General features: G+C 42.4%; 1 protein-coding gene across 1 annotated transcript in view; it reads right to left on the minus strand.

The window, feature by feature from the left end:
• LOC134661223 (uncharacterized) overlaps window positions 1-17,578 on the minus strand; it is a 134,276-nt gene that overhangs the window by 27,409 nt on the left and 89,289 nt on the right. Inside the window, exons 47-54 of the mRNA XM_063517200.1 lie at window positions 10,192-10,393; window positions 9,209-9,432; window positions 8,013-8,148; window positions 7,100-7,286; window positions 6,522-6,712; window positions 4,494-4,739; window positions 2,906-3,142; window positions 1,241-1,573 (exon numbers count right to left, since the gene is read on the minus strand). Coding sequence (XP_063373270.1) covers window positions 1,241-1,573; window positions 2,906-3,142; window positions 4,494-4,739; window positions 6,522-6,712; window positions 7,100-7,286; window positions 8,013-8,148; window positions 9,209-9,432; window positions 10,192-10,393 — 1,756 coding nt within the window. The remainder of the gene's footprint in view (window positions 1-1,240; window positions 1,574-2,905; window positions 3,143-4,493; window positions 4,740-6,521; window positions 6,713-7,099; window positions 7,287-8,012; window positions 8,149-9,208; window positions 9,433-10,191; window positions 10,394-17,578) is intronic.

Raw genomic sequence — 17,578 nt, forward strand, 5'->3', positions numbered from 1 at the left:
TGCCTACAAAAAGAGATGAGATCCCATCAAAAACATTACATAAAAGGTGCAAGTCTCGCAACGCTTCTACTACAAAAAAGTTTTGAGATGTAATGCTATTGTGAAACCAAGTCGGTTATTTTAATCAGTGCCAGGGGGTGTTAAAACCGTATCAATAAGATATCTTTAATTTGTAATACATATAATGACTTGGCAATCGCACATAATGCTTTACTCGTACCGTAACTACTCGTAAATATGTGTAATGCTCAAACTGCAATTAGCGCTAGCGTTATGTTCAATTAGAATTATTTTTAATAGGTGACGATGATCCTTATGTCATTATGCAGCCGTGCGATGGCCAAGTCATTATACGTATTACAAATTAAAGATATCTTATTGATACGGTTTTAACACCCCCTGGCACTGATTAAAATAACCGACTTGGTTTCACATTACATCTCAAATCTTTTTTGCAGTAGAAGCGTTGCGAGACTTGCACCTTTTTACATGTAATGTTTTTGATGGTCATATTGCAATATAGTATCCCATATTTATTTCAAAGTTCATAGTCTTCGAGATATTTGGCATCAAAGTTGAACAATTTTAGGCCAAAAAACTGGTTTTCTGGCCATAACTTTTGTGTTAATTAGTGTGAAATTAAAATCCTCGACACGTTTTTCGACACGTCAAAGACGAACCCAAATATGTAGATTTCGTATTTCTAAGATCCTTCACAGCAAACTAGATACCAAAAAAGTGTTTTTTTAGACAATGTTTAAAAAAATCATAAAAAAATAAGCATTCATTTCTTTCAAAATCCGGTCGACACAAATGGAGATAAAAGATTGAAGAACTGATAGCCGTTTGTCTTATAATTTTATCTGTGGTGCAAACGTAGGAGATACGATTCAAAACTTGTCAAAAATCGATGAAAACTCCAGGTAGCCCCTTAAAGGTGACAGCTGAAGAAAATGGTGCTGCATATCGCCAGCTATTTTGTGGTAACTAAAATGACAAACGTCAACTTTTGCTAATATAAGTATTTTATGGAGTCGTACAGCGCCATCTACATAAGGTGTCAAATTCAAAGAGCACATTTTAACTGATTTAAATCAAATACTTACTTACTGCTGTGGCGCAACGACCCGAAGTGGATCTTCGCCTCCGACACCAAAGACCGCCATATATGCTACTCTGTCCAAAGCCGTCAAAGACTGATAATACAATAAATAGAAAATATTAAAAAAAAAACACATACCTCCCACTGCACCGAGCTCTTATTCATATCCACCAAAAACTTCGTACTCCTCAGCTTCTCATAGAACAACGTCTTCTGGAACTTGTAGTAATTATTCAGATAGTACCACCGGCTGTGTATATTGATATCCGACTTCATATCCAAGTCCAAGTTGGTCGACGGGTGTGTGCACTTGAGGGCGAATTTGTAGTCTCTGATTGGTCCGTTGGAGTTGTCGGTGAGGACGGAGCGGAGGCGGAGGTATTCGTTGTCGTAGTCGGAGTATTGGAGCTCGACGGACACGTTCGACATGACCGAGGGGGTGGTGATGTAGGTACCTTTTAGGGTCACGTCCTGAAATTAAAATAAGAGTTAACGCCCTTCATCTTCAACTTATTTTAAGACTTCTTTTCGTCTAAGTATATCGTCTAATAAGTTTTTGGCAAAAATTTCATTTTTGGTACAAGCTTTTATCGCTGACTGTACTTTTCTTACGACAGACAACTAATACTCATCGAGACAATTCTAAAAACCCCTAACACAATTGGGTTGCGTTGTTTTATCTCAGAGTTCCTATGGCCATCCCCTGTCTCCATCATCAGATCAGCTCGATGGTACCATAATATTGCAAAATGCAAAATTTCAGCTCAATCGGAAACCGGGAAGTGGATCAAATTTAACTTGCAAGATTTGATTACAGACCGACAGACAGACAACGGGACAGGTGAAACTAAATAAAAGCTTGTAAAAATAATTACAAGTATCAAACAAAAATTGGCGAAAACATGAAATTGAAATTAAGATTGCTCAAAACCGAGACGAATGGAAATCAAGGGGGGAGGCCTTTACACTACCAATATCTGACGGAAACTACGAAAAATAATTTGCGAATTAGCCATTTTTTGTGAAGATATTTACGAGTGCCAAAAGTAGCGACTAACTCATAAACGTACCGTAAGGACAAGGAGGTTATTCTAATTTTGTTTAAAGACGGCCAAATTATCAAGTTACTCTTTCTATTTTCCGAATATCAGTCTAGTTTTAACTAAGTGACATTGGCCTCATAAACCTTGTCGCATGTGTCAAGATAGTTCCACCAAACAAATTCGTAAAGTACCTATAGTATGTCAAGCAGGATATGTCAGTAGCAATGTAAAGCAAACTAAAGTATGGTATCCCTAGGAACCAAACCAAAAGCAGCAATGTGCAGCGAACGACGATGAAATGTAAACAAAACAGTTCCACAGATAGGATATAAATGACACGCGATTTTTAGGGTTCCGTACCCAAAGGGTAATAACGGGACCCTATTACTAAGACTCCGCTGTCCGTCCGTCCGTCCGTCTGTCACCAGGCTGTATCTCACGAACCGTGATAGCTAGACAGTTGAAATTTTCACAGATGATGTATTTCTGTTGCCGCTATAACAACAAATACTAAAAACAGAATAAAATAAAGATTTAAGTGGGGCTCCCATACAACAAACGTGATTTTTGACCGAAGTTAAGCAACGTCGGGCGGGGTCAGTACTTGGATGGGTGACCGTTTTTTTGCTTGTTTTGCTCTATTTTTTGTTGATGGTGCGGAACCGTGCGCGAGTCCGACTCGCACTTGGCCGGTTTTTTTATTAAAATTTTCCGGGTTTTTCTACTAACAAGATTTGCTTGACCAAGTATAATAACTCACTTTTCTAAACGACGGATGTGCTAGTGCCAAGTCCACAGCGTGCACATTTCCTTCTTCAGCCGGTGGGTTTTCCCACTTGGCCCTCAGTTCCGCTGTCTTGTTCTCATCTCGTACGTTCCAGTTAAGAACAGCTTTGCCGTCGAGTAGCGTGTCTTGTAATCGGTAAATGCCGACGAGGTTGAAGGTTCGGAGCGGGTACCAGACGTTCATTATCAGCTGCTGCGATTCGGTCTCCGCCTATGGAAAAAATAATGGTAAATTGCACCTACACTACTCTAACCCTGCAGACGGTGCCCATAAGGCTGGCTACCTTGTTTGTTGCTATACTGTTTAATTTATGGAAAAATAATTTGCAATTTCTGTGTGGCAGGGACCACCCAAGAACTACGATTACTGAGTGCCGGCGAGTCGAACGCTACAGAACCAGTCTAAAATGTGCCATCGTGATGCGTAACAAAAGCGCGTTATCGGAGAGCGCACCTATACTGGTTTGTTGAGCGTTGGACTAGCCCGCGTTTAGGTGCCAATTAGAATTACACGACCCTTATTTCGCAGGTAGCGGTACGTGCGGTGTTAGTTAACACAATAGACAAAGGATTCAATAGACAGAAAACATCGGGGCCAGCTAAAAATCTACGGACTATAAAGCTTTTCACCTTACATGGCGACCCTGCACAGGGTGCCTGGAGAAAGTCTACAACTCTACATCCTCTAGTGGTAGTATAGACCAGGGATGTTGCGGATGCCGATTTTTTGACATCCACGGATGCGGATTTTTAAAGGCTCACGTCCGCGGATGCGGATGTCAAGATAGGTACATAAAAAACGTCAAATATTACAATTTAGTCATTTTTATTTCAAAAAACCGGCCAAGTGCGAGTCGAACTCCATACATGGGTTCCATACATTAAGTCCCACTCACGCTTGACTGCTCATTTCTAATAGGTTTTTTTGGTTAATGACTAAATTACCTAGCAGTCTAGCACTTATGCCGATGCTAAGACGTTCCTGTACCGACCTGTTCCACATCCGCATTAAACTCCGCATCGATTTTATGCGGATGTGGAAAATAATGCGGAAGTTCCGCGGTTGCGGATGCAGATATTCGCAACATCCCTGGTATAGATAATAAACTCACCGAGGTCATATTAGTGACGTGCAAGTCATAGTTAATCCACGTGTCCGCCGCCCATTTAATCTTGCTGCCCTGTTTAAGCTCCTTGTCTATAGCTTCATACTCGTTCTCGAAGGTCTGTGGCTGGACTTTGACAAGTCTTACGTCATATTATAAGGAAAATAGCTCACCCCCGCCGAGCTCTGCTTATAATTCTACATCCTCTAGCGGTAGTATAGATAAACTCACCGAGGTCATATTAGTGACGTGCAAGTCATAGTTAATCCACGTGTCCGCCGCCCACTTGATCTTGCTGCCCTGTTTGAGCTCCTTGTCTATAGCTTCATACTCGTTCTCGAAGGTCTGTGGCTGGACTTTGACAAGTCTTACGTCATATTATAAGGAAAATAGCTCACCCCCGCCGAGCTCTGCTTATAATTCTACATCCTCTAGCGGTAGTATAGATAAACTCACCGAGGTCATATTAGTGACGTGCAAGTCATAGTTAATCCACGTGTCCGCCGCCCACTTGATCTTGCTGCCCTGTTTGAGTTCCTTGTCTATAGCTTCATACTCGTTCTCGAAGGTCAGAGTCCTGTCGCCGTGTATCGCGGTCAGCTTCAGTTTCTTGCCGGCTTCGTACGTAAACACGTCCATCACGCCGGTCACGTTGAAGCGAGTGGCGTTTTGCAGGTGGAAAACTGTCGCTTGTTTTACATCCTGAAAATTGGAGGTATATTGAAAACGGCTGATATTAGATATTAAGCACGTACAGACAGAATTTAAAAGTGGAATAATTATTGGCTTGGGTGAGACGTGAGTTCACGGCCTTTGGTCTGGAGTTCAAGTCTCACCCAAGACAGTTTTTGTTTCACTTTTAAATTTATTCTAAGCTTAATAGCATCGTTCGCAGACGTTTCTGCTTGTTATAAATTAAAATTACGTGCAGACGGAGACAAAATAAAAGGACTGTATTTTTCAGGGTTTGAACCCAACAATGACTTCGAGTGTTTCAATACTTTCAACCGCCTCACTTTCGCGGGTTTATTTTTGCCGAATATCGGTAGATTATAATAGCATTATTGGCTACTTATTAGATGTCATGCTACCACCACGGTCTACCAGATAACTGAAAACGATATCAATAACAAACAGCTGAAAAATAACCCTCAATTACCCTGTTAAGCTTTGGATTCCTCCGAAAATGGTGCCGTCATATTACGGCCGCTATATAGCGTTGACTGACGTCACTAGAACGTTGTCTATGTAAACAAGATGGCGCGGTTTCCTAGACGGCGTTACGTTACGTTGATTGTCAACGTCAAGCTTTGGATTCCTCCGAAAACGGTGCCGTCATATGACGGCCGTCATATAGCGGCAGCAAAAGACGGCCGTCTTTACGGTGGCGACATGTGGAAAGTACCACGGCGTCATAACACACCGTCATCCACCAAGGTCAAAGCGGCAAATTTGAAAAATCTAGGCGCGATGGGATAACGTCCCATAGAAAATTTGAATTTCGCGCCTTTTCCTACTGACAAGATTTGCTTGATCATCTATAATTTACTTGGAGGATGAAATATCATCAGAAGAGGAAAATAATCGTAGTACGGAATCATTTATTCAAATCTCGTGTCATTTATTCAAAATGGCGTCACCGCTATCTAATAAAACGTTCACGAAACTATCGACAAGGTCATTACGGCCGTCATCTTACGTTACGTTGACAATCAACGTAACGTAACGCCGTCTAGGAAACCGCGCCATCTTGTTTACATAGACAACGTTCTAGTGACGTCAGTCAACGCTATATAGCGGCCGTAATATGACGGCACCGTTTTCGGAGGAATCCAAAGCTTAACGTAAGATGACGGCCGTCATGACCTTGTCGATAGTTTCGTGAACGTTTTATTAGATAGCGGTGACGCCATTTTGAATAAATGACACGAGATTTGCATAAATGATTCCGTACTACGATTATTTTCCTCTTCTGATGATATTTCATCCTCCAAGTAAATTATAGATGGTCAATCAAATCTTGTCAGTAGAAAAAGGCGCGAAATTCAAATTTTCTATGGGACGATATCCCTTCACGCCTACATTTTTCAAATTTCCCGCTTTGACCTTGGTGGCTGACGGTGTGTTGTAACGCCGTGGTACTTTCCACATGTCGCCACCGTAAAGACGGCCGTCTTTTGCGGCCGCTATATGACGGCACCGTTTTCGGAGGAATCCAAAGCTTTAGAGATTGCTTAGTTTTGTACTTATAGTGCATTATAGATCCGCACTGCACAGAGTACAAACATATGGTCTAACCTATAAATATTACGAGTCCCTATCACAGCTCATCTCATACATGCTGTACCTAGGGAATGCTCCCGGTACTGAGTTTGTATGATAAGAACCGGGAATTCGCGGTTCGGGTACTGTATTTGTATAGAAAACCAGTACCGGGAGCACCCCCTAGCTGTAACTACTAAAATTGCCAGTTTTAATACTTACAGTGTTACCAGTGTCATCGTACTCGTGGATATACTTGACGCCGACCGGCATGCGGTCATTAACGACCTCGATGTCGGTGGTGGCCAAATCTAGGTCTCTTGAGCTCTTGCTCAGTATCTGCCTGAAGGACGCTTGGACGAAACGCTCGAGGTCGAAGTCTACGGTCGCGTTGCCGGTGCTTTCTTTATCACCTGGGTAAAATAGGGTACAATCGCATTAGTTAATTAGGATTATAAACTAGTGTTATAAAATAGGTATGACAGTGCACGTACGCTCCCTTGAACCACAGTGTAACAAGCATACAGTGGCGACGACGTTGTTGTGTACCGAGCTACTAAGACTAACAATAGTGAATGTATGCAGATCGGGTGCGCGCGGTACAATGCCGTACAATGCCGTACAATGCCGGTCCGGTACCCGCTGGCCTTACTGTGGAGCATATTATGTTACCCGTACAGAATATGATACTTATGTATTCTACGTCGACACATCGTTAGCGCGATGTAGAAATCGCTTCAAGCGGCACAGCGCCATCTAGCGATCGATTGGGTAGTGAGGGTATGTAGTGACATAGGTACCCTGTACGTAGACATAGTCGGTGTTGACAAGATGCTGCGTGGCGAGCGGGAGCGAGATAGCAACAACGCCCGCCTGTCGGAAGCCTGCCGGGTCCTTCGTGTATGTGTGCGTCGTGTTCACCGTGGCGGTCTTGTTCGGCCAGAATAGCTCCACGTGGTTGTCCGATTGCTCTTCTAGATTGTTCATCTAGAAAATAAAAGAGATTTGGATTAAATTAGCGTTAAATTAGAAGGAGTTTTATTTTATTGAATTGGTTATCGTTCATTTCATTTATAGAATAATTTTACGGTTTAGACTCACTTGTTTTAAGTCACTGTTAGTGGTTGAGAAAGGAGACCTAGGCTCTCCGAAACATGTCGCGCGAGTGACTTAAAACAAGTGAGTCTAAACCGTAAAATTATTCAATGTTAGTATGTCTCACAACAGTTTAAATTCGATTATTTCATATATAAAAAATACCTAACTTACGAGTAAAAAAAAACAATTTACAACTAATATCACAAGCGGAAGGAGTTGAAAATGGAGTTCCGGTTATAATATACAAGCATGTTAAGGGAATTAGCCGTCTGTATGTTATTACGGCGTTATTCATAAACGTCAAGAGACAGTTCTCACCAGAACAACCCTAACCTCCTAAGGCCCAAGGTCCTACCTCTTCAGTTTGATGAAATCGAAATCCTATTTAATTGGAACAGAGTCGCTTTTGCTTTGTTTCGTTTAATTTTCCAACAACGCAAAATCAACTCTATTTTCTACACTATAGGTTCAAATTACAGTAGCAAATTTTGGACTTTTCATTTGTATGGCTGGTCCTTAGGAGGATAAAGTCAATCAATGCCTCAGTTGGAAAGAGATGGCAGGCCTCCCAAGACCACAAGAAAGAGAAAAGGAATCAATATTGAGTAAACTCACGGTAAATATAGACTTGAGCCACGGCAGCCGTTGGAAGGGCGTGGTGACGTTGAAGTGTCCGTCCGTGTGCCGGAAGCCACCGTACCGGATGTCCACCTCGCCCACCTTGCTCGTGCCCGGGTAGTGCATCTCGCCTCTGTCATGAGAAAGAGAAGATATATCGTCATCATGATCAGCGGCATACATTTCGCGGCAGAAGTACCTAAGCAGGTCAGGTGTTCATAATGATCTACACACTTTAATCAAAAATGTAATCCATTTCTCACAAAAATTAAGATTATGACTTAAAAAAAGTTGTGTTCAAATGTTTCAAGCAACTGAATTTTCTGCTGTTTTCTTATATCAGGACTTCACCGATTCGATATCGGGTCAGCGAAAGACTCTAAAATTAAAACTTAAAAGTCGTTTCTTGCCAGATCTGATATCGAGACCTGCCTGCCTGCCTTGCCTATTTATCCTGCCCGAGTCATTCTGAACTTGAAGCCCTCGAGTGGCATACAACCTCCTGTCATGCTTGGTAAATTAAAATTAATGGGTCGATTGGTGGTCGACGCTGTTTTGATTACAACGACAATGTTGGTGGTCTAGCATGAGTTGCGTTCTCGCGCGCGTCTACATCTGGCGCGACTTCAAGTATGGACTCGCGCAAGAACGCAACTCATGCTAGACCGCCAGCATTGTCGTTGTAATCTAAACAGCGTCGACCACCAATCGACCCACTGTCATGTGCAACACTGCAGATTATCGCTGGATGTATGTAACGATACTAACTTGACAATCTGGTATCCATCGTGAACGAAGTCCTTCTCATAAATCCCGTTAAGGTCGAGCGTGGATTAAATAAATAAATATCAGGGGACATCTTACACAGATCAACCTAGCCCCAAACAAGCAAAGCTTGTATTATGGGTGCTAGGCGACGATATACATACTTATATAGATAAATACATACTTACATAGAAAACACCCATGACTCAGGAACCTTACCGGGATTTGAATCCAGGACCATCGGCTTCACAGGCAGGTTCACTAGTTTCACTACTTACTAGGCCAGACCGGTCGTCGACATAAAGCTGTTCAACACAAATTTGACTCGCGCGTTTTAATTCGTGTCCCAGCGGTATAGTTGATGGTCTTATAACGGTCTACGGTAAAGTGGGTATGCACTTTTGCAGCTGTACTTGTACGATACTAACTTGACAATCTGGTATCCATGAACGAAGTCCTTCTCATAAATCCCGTACAGGTCGAGCGTGGATTCATCGACGTAGAGCGGGCTGTTCAACACGTATTTGGCCTCGCGCGTTTCGTTCGCGTCCCAGCGGTAGTTGATGAGGTTGTTGATGGTCTTGTGCTGGCGGTCTTCGGATGTCCAGACGACGGTCGCGTTGCCGTCGAAGTTGGTTTCCAGGAGAACCATCTGGAGGACATTGTTATTCATTCATTCATATTATTTATTGCAGATAACAAATGATCCATATTACATTAAAATTATGTACACAGTTCAACATGGTTAAAAATATTAAATTAAAATTTCAGCCTTATACTACAAATATGTTAATTGTGTTATGTGATTAGGAAACGTGTATAAATAATTAGCTTCTACTCGTAACTTCGTCCGCGCAGAAAGCGTTTACGTTTATATTCTGACATTTTCCAAAATAATCAACTACAATAAGATGTAGATAAAGTAAGACGAATTGACTTCAATATAGGGTCGTCAATATAGGGCCATGTACTCTGCTTAGCAACAAAAGCAGCTTTACGTTTAAACTCGTTGGTGAGATGAAACTGGCGCTAATTTGGGCACAGTGCTAATCGTGATGGAGAAATCTCTACATGCAGTGGCGGCGCGTCCATAAAAGCCGATTCCCATCGGCTTGCCTGTTTTTGGACGTTTGAGCAGAGTTGTAAAGGAAATATGTAAGCCCCCCCCCCCCGCGACTTGCCTATGCATATGTTTAACGCGCCGCCACTGCTACATAGAGAGCGATAATAGAGATCACTCTCAACTCGTGGCTAACCACTGAATCTAATAAGAGTTGCTTAGACTCGGTTGCTAGTCGCCGTTGCCGCTACAGGGCCTTGCATACTCCGTACTCTGTTAGATATAAGTCATATAGTAGCAGTGAAAGAGATACAACATAACTAAATAAATTCTGTATTAATAGGTACTCACATTGCCTCTCAAGCCAGTAAGAATGCCAGTAACATCGGTCCTGTATTCGGCCACCAGGTTTTTCCCTTCGCCTCGCGGGCCGGTCACGCTGCCATCGACGTAGATCGTATGGACATCCAGGTTAGGTTTCGGCAGGAGCGCGTTCATGACGAGCTTGACTCGTTGGTTCATAGCGAGACCGAACGATGCGTTTGCGCCGATTCTAGAGAAATATTTATAAAAAAATAAATAAATAAAAATAGTTTTATTTGCCAAAAAGTTTACAGGTTTTACTTAACCTATGACTGCCACACTAGGCTACGCCTGTATTGTGTAGTCAGATTGAAAACATTACTACATTGAGTTACCAAGCTATTCCAAGGCTATTCCAAGTGAAATTTCACCGACACTTACACTCACTTTGCGACAACTACAGCAAGTTTTCAACTCAATGAAGAAAGAAATGACAGAGTTTACAGCATCTCTAAACAATACCTCGGCAGACATAACCGAATTTCGCAACGAAATATCAGACATGAAATCTAAACTGAAGGAACTCGACTCCTATAAAACGGAAGTACAAAACCTGCGGGCGGAAGTGACCTACCTGCGGAAAGAGCTTGCGTCTACAGAGCAGCGGAAATTTCTCAAAGATGTTGAGATAACTGGACTCACGGAGACCCGCGGTGAAAATCTACAGCAGGTTGTTAGCATTGTAAGCACCAAGCTGGGTGTACAGTTGGACCCGCGCGACGTCGACGATGTGAGGCGCGTAGGCAAGAAGGGCGAGAATGCCGCCGCGGGCCTTGAACGGCCCAGACCTGTGGTCCTTACACTCACCCGCCGCGCTCCACGGGACCAATTACTTCGTGCCGCAAGAGTACGCCGCGAACTTAACACAACAAATCTAGGCATCGAAGGAAACAACCGTCCAGTCTACATCAACGAACATTTAACTAAAGAAAATAGAGTTCTTTACAGCAAAGCTCGCTCAGTAAAAAGACAACTAAACTACAAGTATGCTTGGACATCCAATGGATCTATTTTTCTGCGCCGATCCGAAACTAGCTCAGTGATCCATATTACCAGTGAAGTAATGCTAGATAAGATGTTAAAGAATGTGCAAAATAATGAAGGGCCCCCGGCAACAGGTGAGAGCAGGGATGCGGCAGGATTACCTCCCTCTGACGCGTCTGTGGACGGCCAGCCTTTTTAGTGGAGCCTTATTTATTAACGAGACGCACTGTCCCTGATCTCACTTGTTGTAGTACCCTGATACTCATTATGTCATATTATGTGCTAATTCTTATGTTTCATGAGTGTTATAGGTATAAGAAATATGCATGTTTTTTTATCTTCATAAGTTTAAAAAGTATTATTAATTTTAAGGATAAACCGTCTCAGTCTCAAACCTATATGGGTATGCTCATTATGGTGACTTCTGTCATATGCAATAATACAAATAAACACAAATTAAATCTAATAAAAATACAAATGCAATACTATTTCTATAGCATGACTCTTTCAGCCATTAATTTTAGTCATATAATATATACTCAAAAACACCTTACTCAAGTCTCACTCGAACCGAATCAAAGTAATAAAGTGAAATCTCAAGTACCTATTAGCTATTTTGAATACCAAAGCAAACTGTGTTATAATTTTCACCTCCGCAAGTCCTTATGGATATCAATATTAGATTCTATTACATAATGTCAGTGCTGGACATAGCAGAAGATTTAGACTCGGTTTTAAATATTACTTGTCATGAGATGGACTCTCCTGAGGCGTGCACAGGTATACTTAAGCCTGCAAACTTTAAGATAATAACTTTTAACATTCGTAGCATAAGTAAAAACCTCGATCAATTTCTATTATCTTTACATAGATTTCAGTCGACTTTTGATGTTATCATTTTGACCGAGTGTCGGTTGCAACCGCTAACCGTAATAGAACCTATTCCGGGTTATGTCTCTTACTGTTCTAAGCGTAATATTAACCAAAATGGGGGGGTAGTAGCCTATATAAAAACCTCTTGGAACGCTACCGTGTGCGAACCTCCATTCAATGAAGCCTGCTGCCTCCAAATTGACATACCAAATTGTTTAACTGTTCTGGGCTTATATAGGTCTCCTTCCTTTAAGAATACTGCCAACTTCTTGCTCGCTCTGGATGAATTAATAAGCAATTCTAATAATACGAAGCAATTTATTATTGCTGGCGATATTAATATTGATATACTTTCAGATGATGTGCACAGAGCTAATGTTACAGAATACTTGTGTCTCATGAACGAACATGGGTTGGCGTCAGCTATAAGTAAACCCACTAGAGAGCGCGCTTGCTTAGACCACATTTTTGTCAGATCGAAATTTAAAGTAGTAGGTATGGTTTGCGAATCAGATATAACAGACCACAAGATGGTTGCCGTTGGTATCACCTTAACCCGACCCAGGCCAGTAGTCAAGAATAAGCTCCGATCACTTATCGACTTTGGTGGCATTGCTGCTGAACTTTCATTGGTCAACTGGGCCCCGGTCTTGGAGGCAAACAACATGAATCTGGCTCTTGATTTATTTATGTCAACCTTCGGATCTGCAGTTGCAAATAACACGCGGGAAGTAACTATAAGTAGAACGAAGTTTACATTAAAACCATGGATGACGCCAGGGCTGCTTCGATGTGCTCGGCATCGAGACAGATTACACCTAAAGGCAAGGCAAAGTCCGAATGACGAAATTGCAAAAGTAACTTACAACCGGTACAAAAATTTCTTTAACAACCTTCTAAGGAAACTAAAGCACGAACACGAACAAAGCCTTCTCTTGACCCATAACAAAAACCCCAAGAAGCTGTGGAGTACGATAAGAAACATATGCAACATCCCAAAGAAACCGACTCAACACGCTGACTTAATTGATCCTAGTGACCCCAAGCAGTCTTTGAATAGGTGTAATAACTTCTTTTCGTCGGCGGGTAAAAAGCTTGCAGATACATTTTTGGCTCAAACTGGGGATTGTGAGAAGACTTTAGCCGCCAAGGTAAATATAAGAGAAAGTCCCTCCGAATCCTTCTTCATGCACCCTACAAATGTCAATGAAATCAGGAATATTATTTCGCAGCTTAAAAATAATAGTGCGCCGGGCCTGGATGGTCTCAGCGGCGATCTGATCAAATCTGTTGGCCACTTATTATTGCAACCATTAGTACATATTTATAACCTAAGTTTAAGTACGGGTCACTTTCCAGAACAGTGGAAAATAGCATCTATCGCCCCCATATATAAGGACGGCCCTAAGAATGAACCTTGTAACTATAGACCTATATCCCTACTCAGTGTACTCTCGAAGATTCTGGAAAAACTGGTCAATAACAGACTCATCAGGTTCCTAGAAAGGAGTGGAGTACTGTCTGAGAGACAATTCGGCTTTAGGGCACATAGGTCCACTGAGGATGCCATCTCGCTCTTGGCCAATCTAATTTCTGCCAACTTGGACAATAACATAAACTGTATCGGCGTCTTCTTGGACCTGGCCAAGGCCTTTGACACTGTGTCTAGACCAATACTCCTTAAAAAGCTTGAAAAATTGGGGATACGGGGCGTGTCACTGGCCTGGTTCGAAAGTTATCTATTGGACAGAAGGCAACTGGTTAAAGTGGATTGCCACAAGAGCGAGCTGGATAAAGTGGAATTTGGGGTCCCACAGGGGAGCGTGCTTGGTCCTACATTATTCTTAATCTACATTAATGACATTCACAACATTTCCCTTTCCCAAGCTGAAATAATCTGCTATGCTGATGACACAGTGATCCTGTTTAAAGGTGATACTTGGGAGAGTGTTTTTGCTGCAGCAGAAAAGGGTATGAGTAACGTCGCCTGCTGGCTACGAGATAACCTTCCAACCCTAAATAGTAAAAAGACTAAATTCCTGTGTTTTCATAAATCTGCCGCTTCCAGCCCCTCTAAATCTAAACAATTAATCAAAATTCATAATTGCAATAATGTCAATAGCTTATTATCGTGTTCTTGTGAAGTAATATGTCGTACCGACTCTATCAAATATCTCGGCTTACTTATAGACGAAAACTTAAATTTCAAAGCCCAAATAAAATGTATCTCTAACAGAATTAGGAAAACGATATACATATTTAAGAAACTAAGACATTCCGCAGACTTGAGACTCTTAAAAAATATATATATCTCCCTATGTCAGTCTTTAATCACATACGCTATCTCAGTATGGGGCAGTGCCGCCAAGACGTCAATATTAATGGCTGAAAGAGCTCAACGTTCGGTCTTAAAGGTAATGCTCAAAAAGCCCTTCCGATATCCGACAAGCAGCCTCTACCAAGAAGCTAAAGTACTCACAGTCCGCCAGCTCTACATACATAAAGTCTGTCTTTCGATACATAAAAACGCGGCTAAGTCTGAAAATTATGCAGAATTACTTTCTAAACGCGTATTTAAATTACCTATCCCGAGGGTAAATTCCGCTTTTGGGAGACGATTTGGCGGCGTCCTTAGTTCTTTGATCTACAATACGGCCGTAAAGTTCCAGAGCGAATTAATTAATTGCACTGTGCATGTAGCTAAAAGGTTACTTTTTAATTGGTTATTATCACTTGATTATAATGAGACTGAGACATTACTTCTAAAAATTGTTTAACACAATTCTCGAATAAATGTAAAACTAACTAAACTAGACTAAAATTGTATAACTCTAAAAACTCTTACTTTGATTCGGTTCGAGTGAGACTTGAGTAAGGTGTTTTTGAGTATATATTATATGACTAAAATTAATGGCTGAAAGAGTCATGCTATTGCAACCACGCAACTAAACCACTTCGTGTTTGGGCTCGTTTGATTCGTCTCAACAAGATCTTTGACACAAGATAGGACTCAGGGTCTGATGATGGAGCTGGAAGGTGGTCACCGGTACCAGTCAACCACGCAACTAAACCACTTCGTGTTTGGGCTCGTTTTATTCCACTCAACGAGATCTTTGACACAAGATAGAACTCAGGGTCTGACGATGAAGCTGGAACGTGGTCAACGGTACCAGTCAACCATGCACCTAAACCACTTCGTGTTTGGGCTCGTTTGATTCGTCTCAACAAGATCTTTGACACAAGATAGTACTGAGGGTCTGATGATGGAGCTGGACGGTGGTCACCAGTACCAGTCAACCATGCAACTAAACCACTTCGTGTTTGGGCTCGTTTGATTCCTCTCAACGAGATCTTTGACACAAGATAGTACTGAGGGTCTGATGATGGAGTTGGAAGGTGGTCACTGGTACCAGTCAATCATGCAACTAAACCACTTCGTGTTTGGGTTCGTTTGATTTGTCTCAACAAGATATTTGACACAAGATAGTACTGAGGGTCTGATGATGGAGCTGGAAGGTGGTCACCGGTACCAGTCAACCACGCAACTAAACCACTTCGTGTTTGGGCTCGTTTGATTCCTCTCAACGAGATCTTTGACACAAGATAGAACTCAGGGTCTGATGATGGAGCTGGAAGGTGGTCAACGGTACCAGTCAACTATGCAACTAAACCACTTCGTGTTTCGGCTCGTTTGATTCGTCTCAACAAGATCTTTGACACAAGATAGGACTCAGGGTCTGATGATGGAGCTGGAAGGTGGTCACCGGTACCAGTCAACCACGCAACTAAACCACTTCGTGTTTGGGCTCGTTTTATTCCACTCAACGAGATCTTTGACACAAGATAGAACTCAGGGTCTGACGATGAAGCTGGAACGTGGTCAACGGTACCAGTCAACCATGCACCTAAACCACTTCGTGTTTGGGCTCGTTTGATTCGTCTCAACAAGATCTTTGACACAAGATAGTACTGAGGGTCTGATGATGGAGCTGGACGGTGGTCACCAGTACCAGTCAACCATGCAACTAAACCACTTCGTGTTTGGGCTCGTTTGATTCCTCTCAACGAGATCTTTGACACAAGATAGTACTGAGGGTCTGATGATGGAGTTGGAAGGTGGTCACTGGTACCAGTCAATCATGCAACTAAACCACTTCGTGTTTGGGTTCGTTTGATTTGTCTCAACAAGATCTTTGACAAGTTTGACACAACTCACAGGGTCTGATGTGCAGCTGGAAGGTTGTCATCCCAGACACGAAGTAATTTAGTTGCATGGTTGACTGGTACTGGTGACCACCATTCAGCTCCATCATTAGACCCTGAGTATCACCTAGTGTCCAAGATCTTGTTGAGACGAATCAAACGAGCACAAACACGAATTGGTTTAGTTGCATGGTTGACTGGTACCGGTGACCACCTTCCAGCTCCATCATCAGACCCTGAGTATCACCTAGTGTCAAAGATCTTGTTGAGACGAATCAAACGAGCTCAAACACGAAGTGGTTTAGTTGCATGGTTGACTGGTACCGGTGACCACCTTCCAGCTCCATCATCAGACCCTGAGTCCTATCTTGTGTCAAAGATCTTGTTGAGACGAATCAAACGAGCCCAAACACGAAGTGGTTTAGTTGCGTGGTTGACTGGTACCGGTGCCAACCTTCCAGCTCCATTATCAGACCCTCAGTACTATCTTGTGTCAAAGATCTTTTTGAGACGAATCAAACGAGCCGAAACACGAAGTGGTTTAGTGGCATGGTTGACTGGTACCGTTGACCACCTTCCAGCTTCATCATCAGACCCTGAGTTCTATCTTGTGTCAAAGATCTCGTTGAGAGAAATCAAACTAGCCCAAACACGAAGTGGATTAGTTGCATGGTTGACTGGTACTGGTGACCACCTTCCAGCTTCATCATCAGACCCTGAGTTCTATCTTGTGTCAAAGATCTTGTTGAGACGAATCAAACGAGCCCAAACACGAAGTGGTTTAGTTGCGTGGTTGACTGGTACCGTTGACCACGTTCCAGCTTCATCGTCAGACCCTGAGTTCTATCTTGTGTCAAAGATCTCGTTGAGAGGAATAAAACGAACCTAAACACGAAGTGGTTTAGTTGCGTGGTTGACTGGTACCGGTGCCAACCTTCCAGCTCCATTATCAGACCCTCAGTACTATCTTGTGTCAAAGATCTTGTTGAGACGAATCAAACGAGCCGAAACACGAAGTGGTTTAGTTGCATGGTTGACTGGTACCGTTGACCACCTTCCAGCTCCATCATCAGACCCTGAGTCCTATCTTGTGACAAAGATCTTGTTGAGACGAATCAAACGAGCCGAAACACGAAGTGGTTTAGTTGCATGGTTGACTGGTACCGTTGACCACCTTCCAGCTTCATCATCAGACCCTGAGTTCTATCTTGTGTCAAAGATCTCGTTGAGAGGAATCAAACGAGCCCAAACACGAAGTGGTTTAGTTGCGTGGTTGACTGGTACCGGTGACCACCTTCCAGCTCCATTATCAGAC

The sequence above is a fragment of the Cydia amplana genome, chromosome 2, assembly GCF_948474715.1.
Source record: "Cydia amplana chromosome 2, ilCydAmpl1.1, whole genome shotgun sequence".
Classification (NCBI taxonomy): domain Eukaryota; kingdom Metazoa; phylum Arthropoda; class Insecta; order Lepidoptera; family Tortricidae; genus Cydia; species Cydia amplana.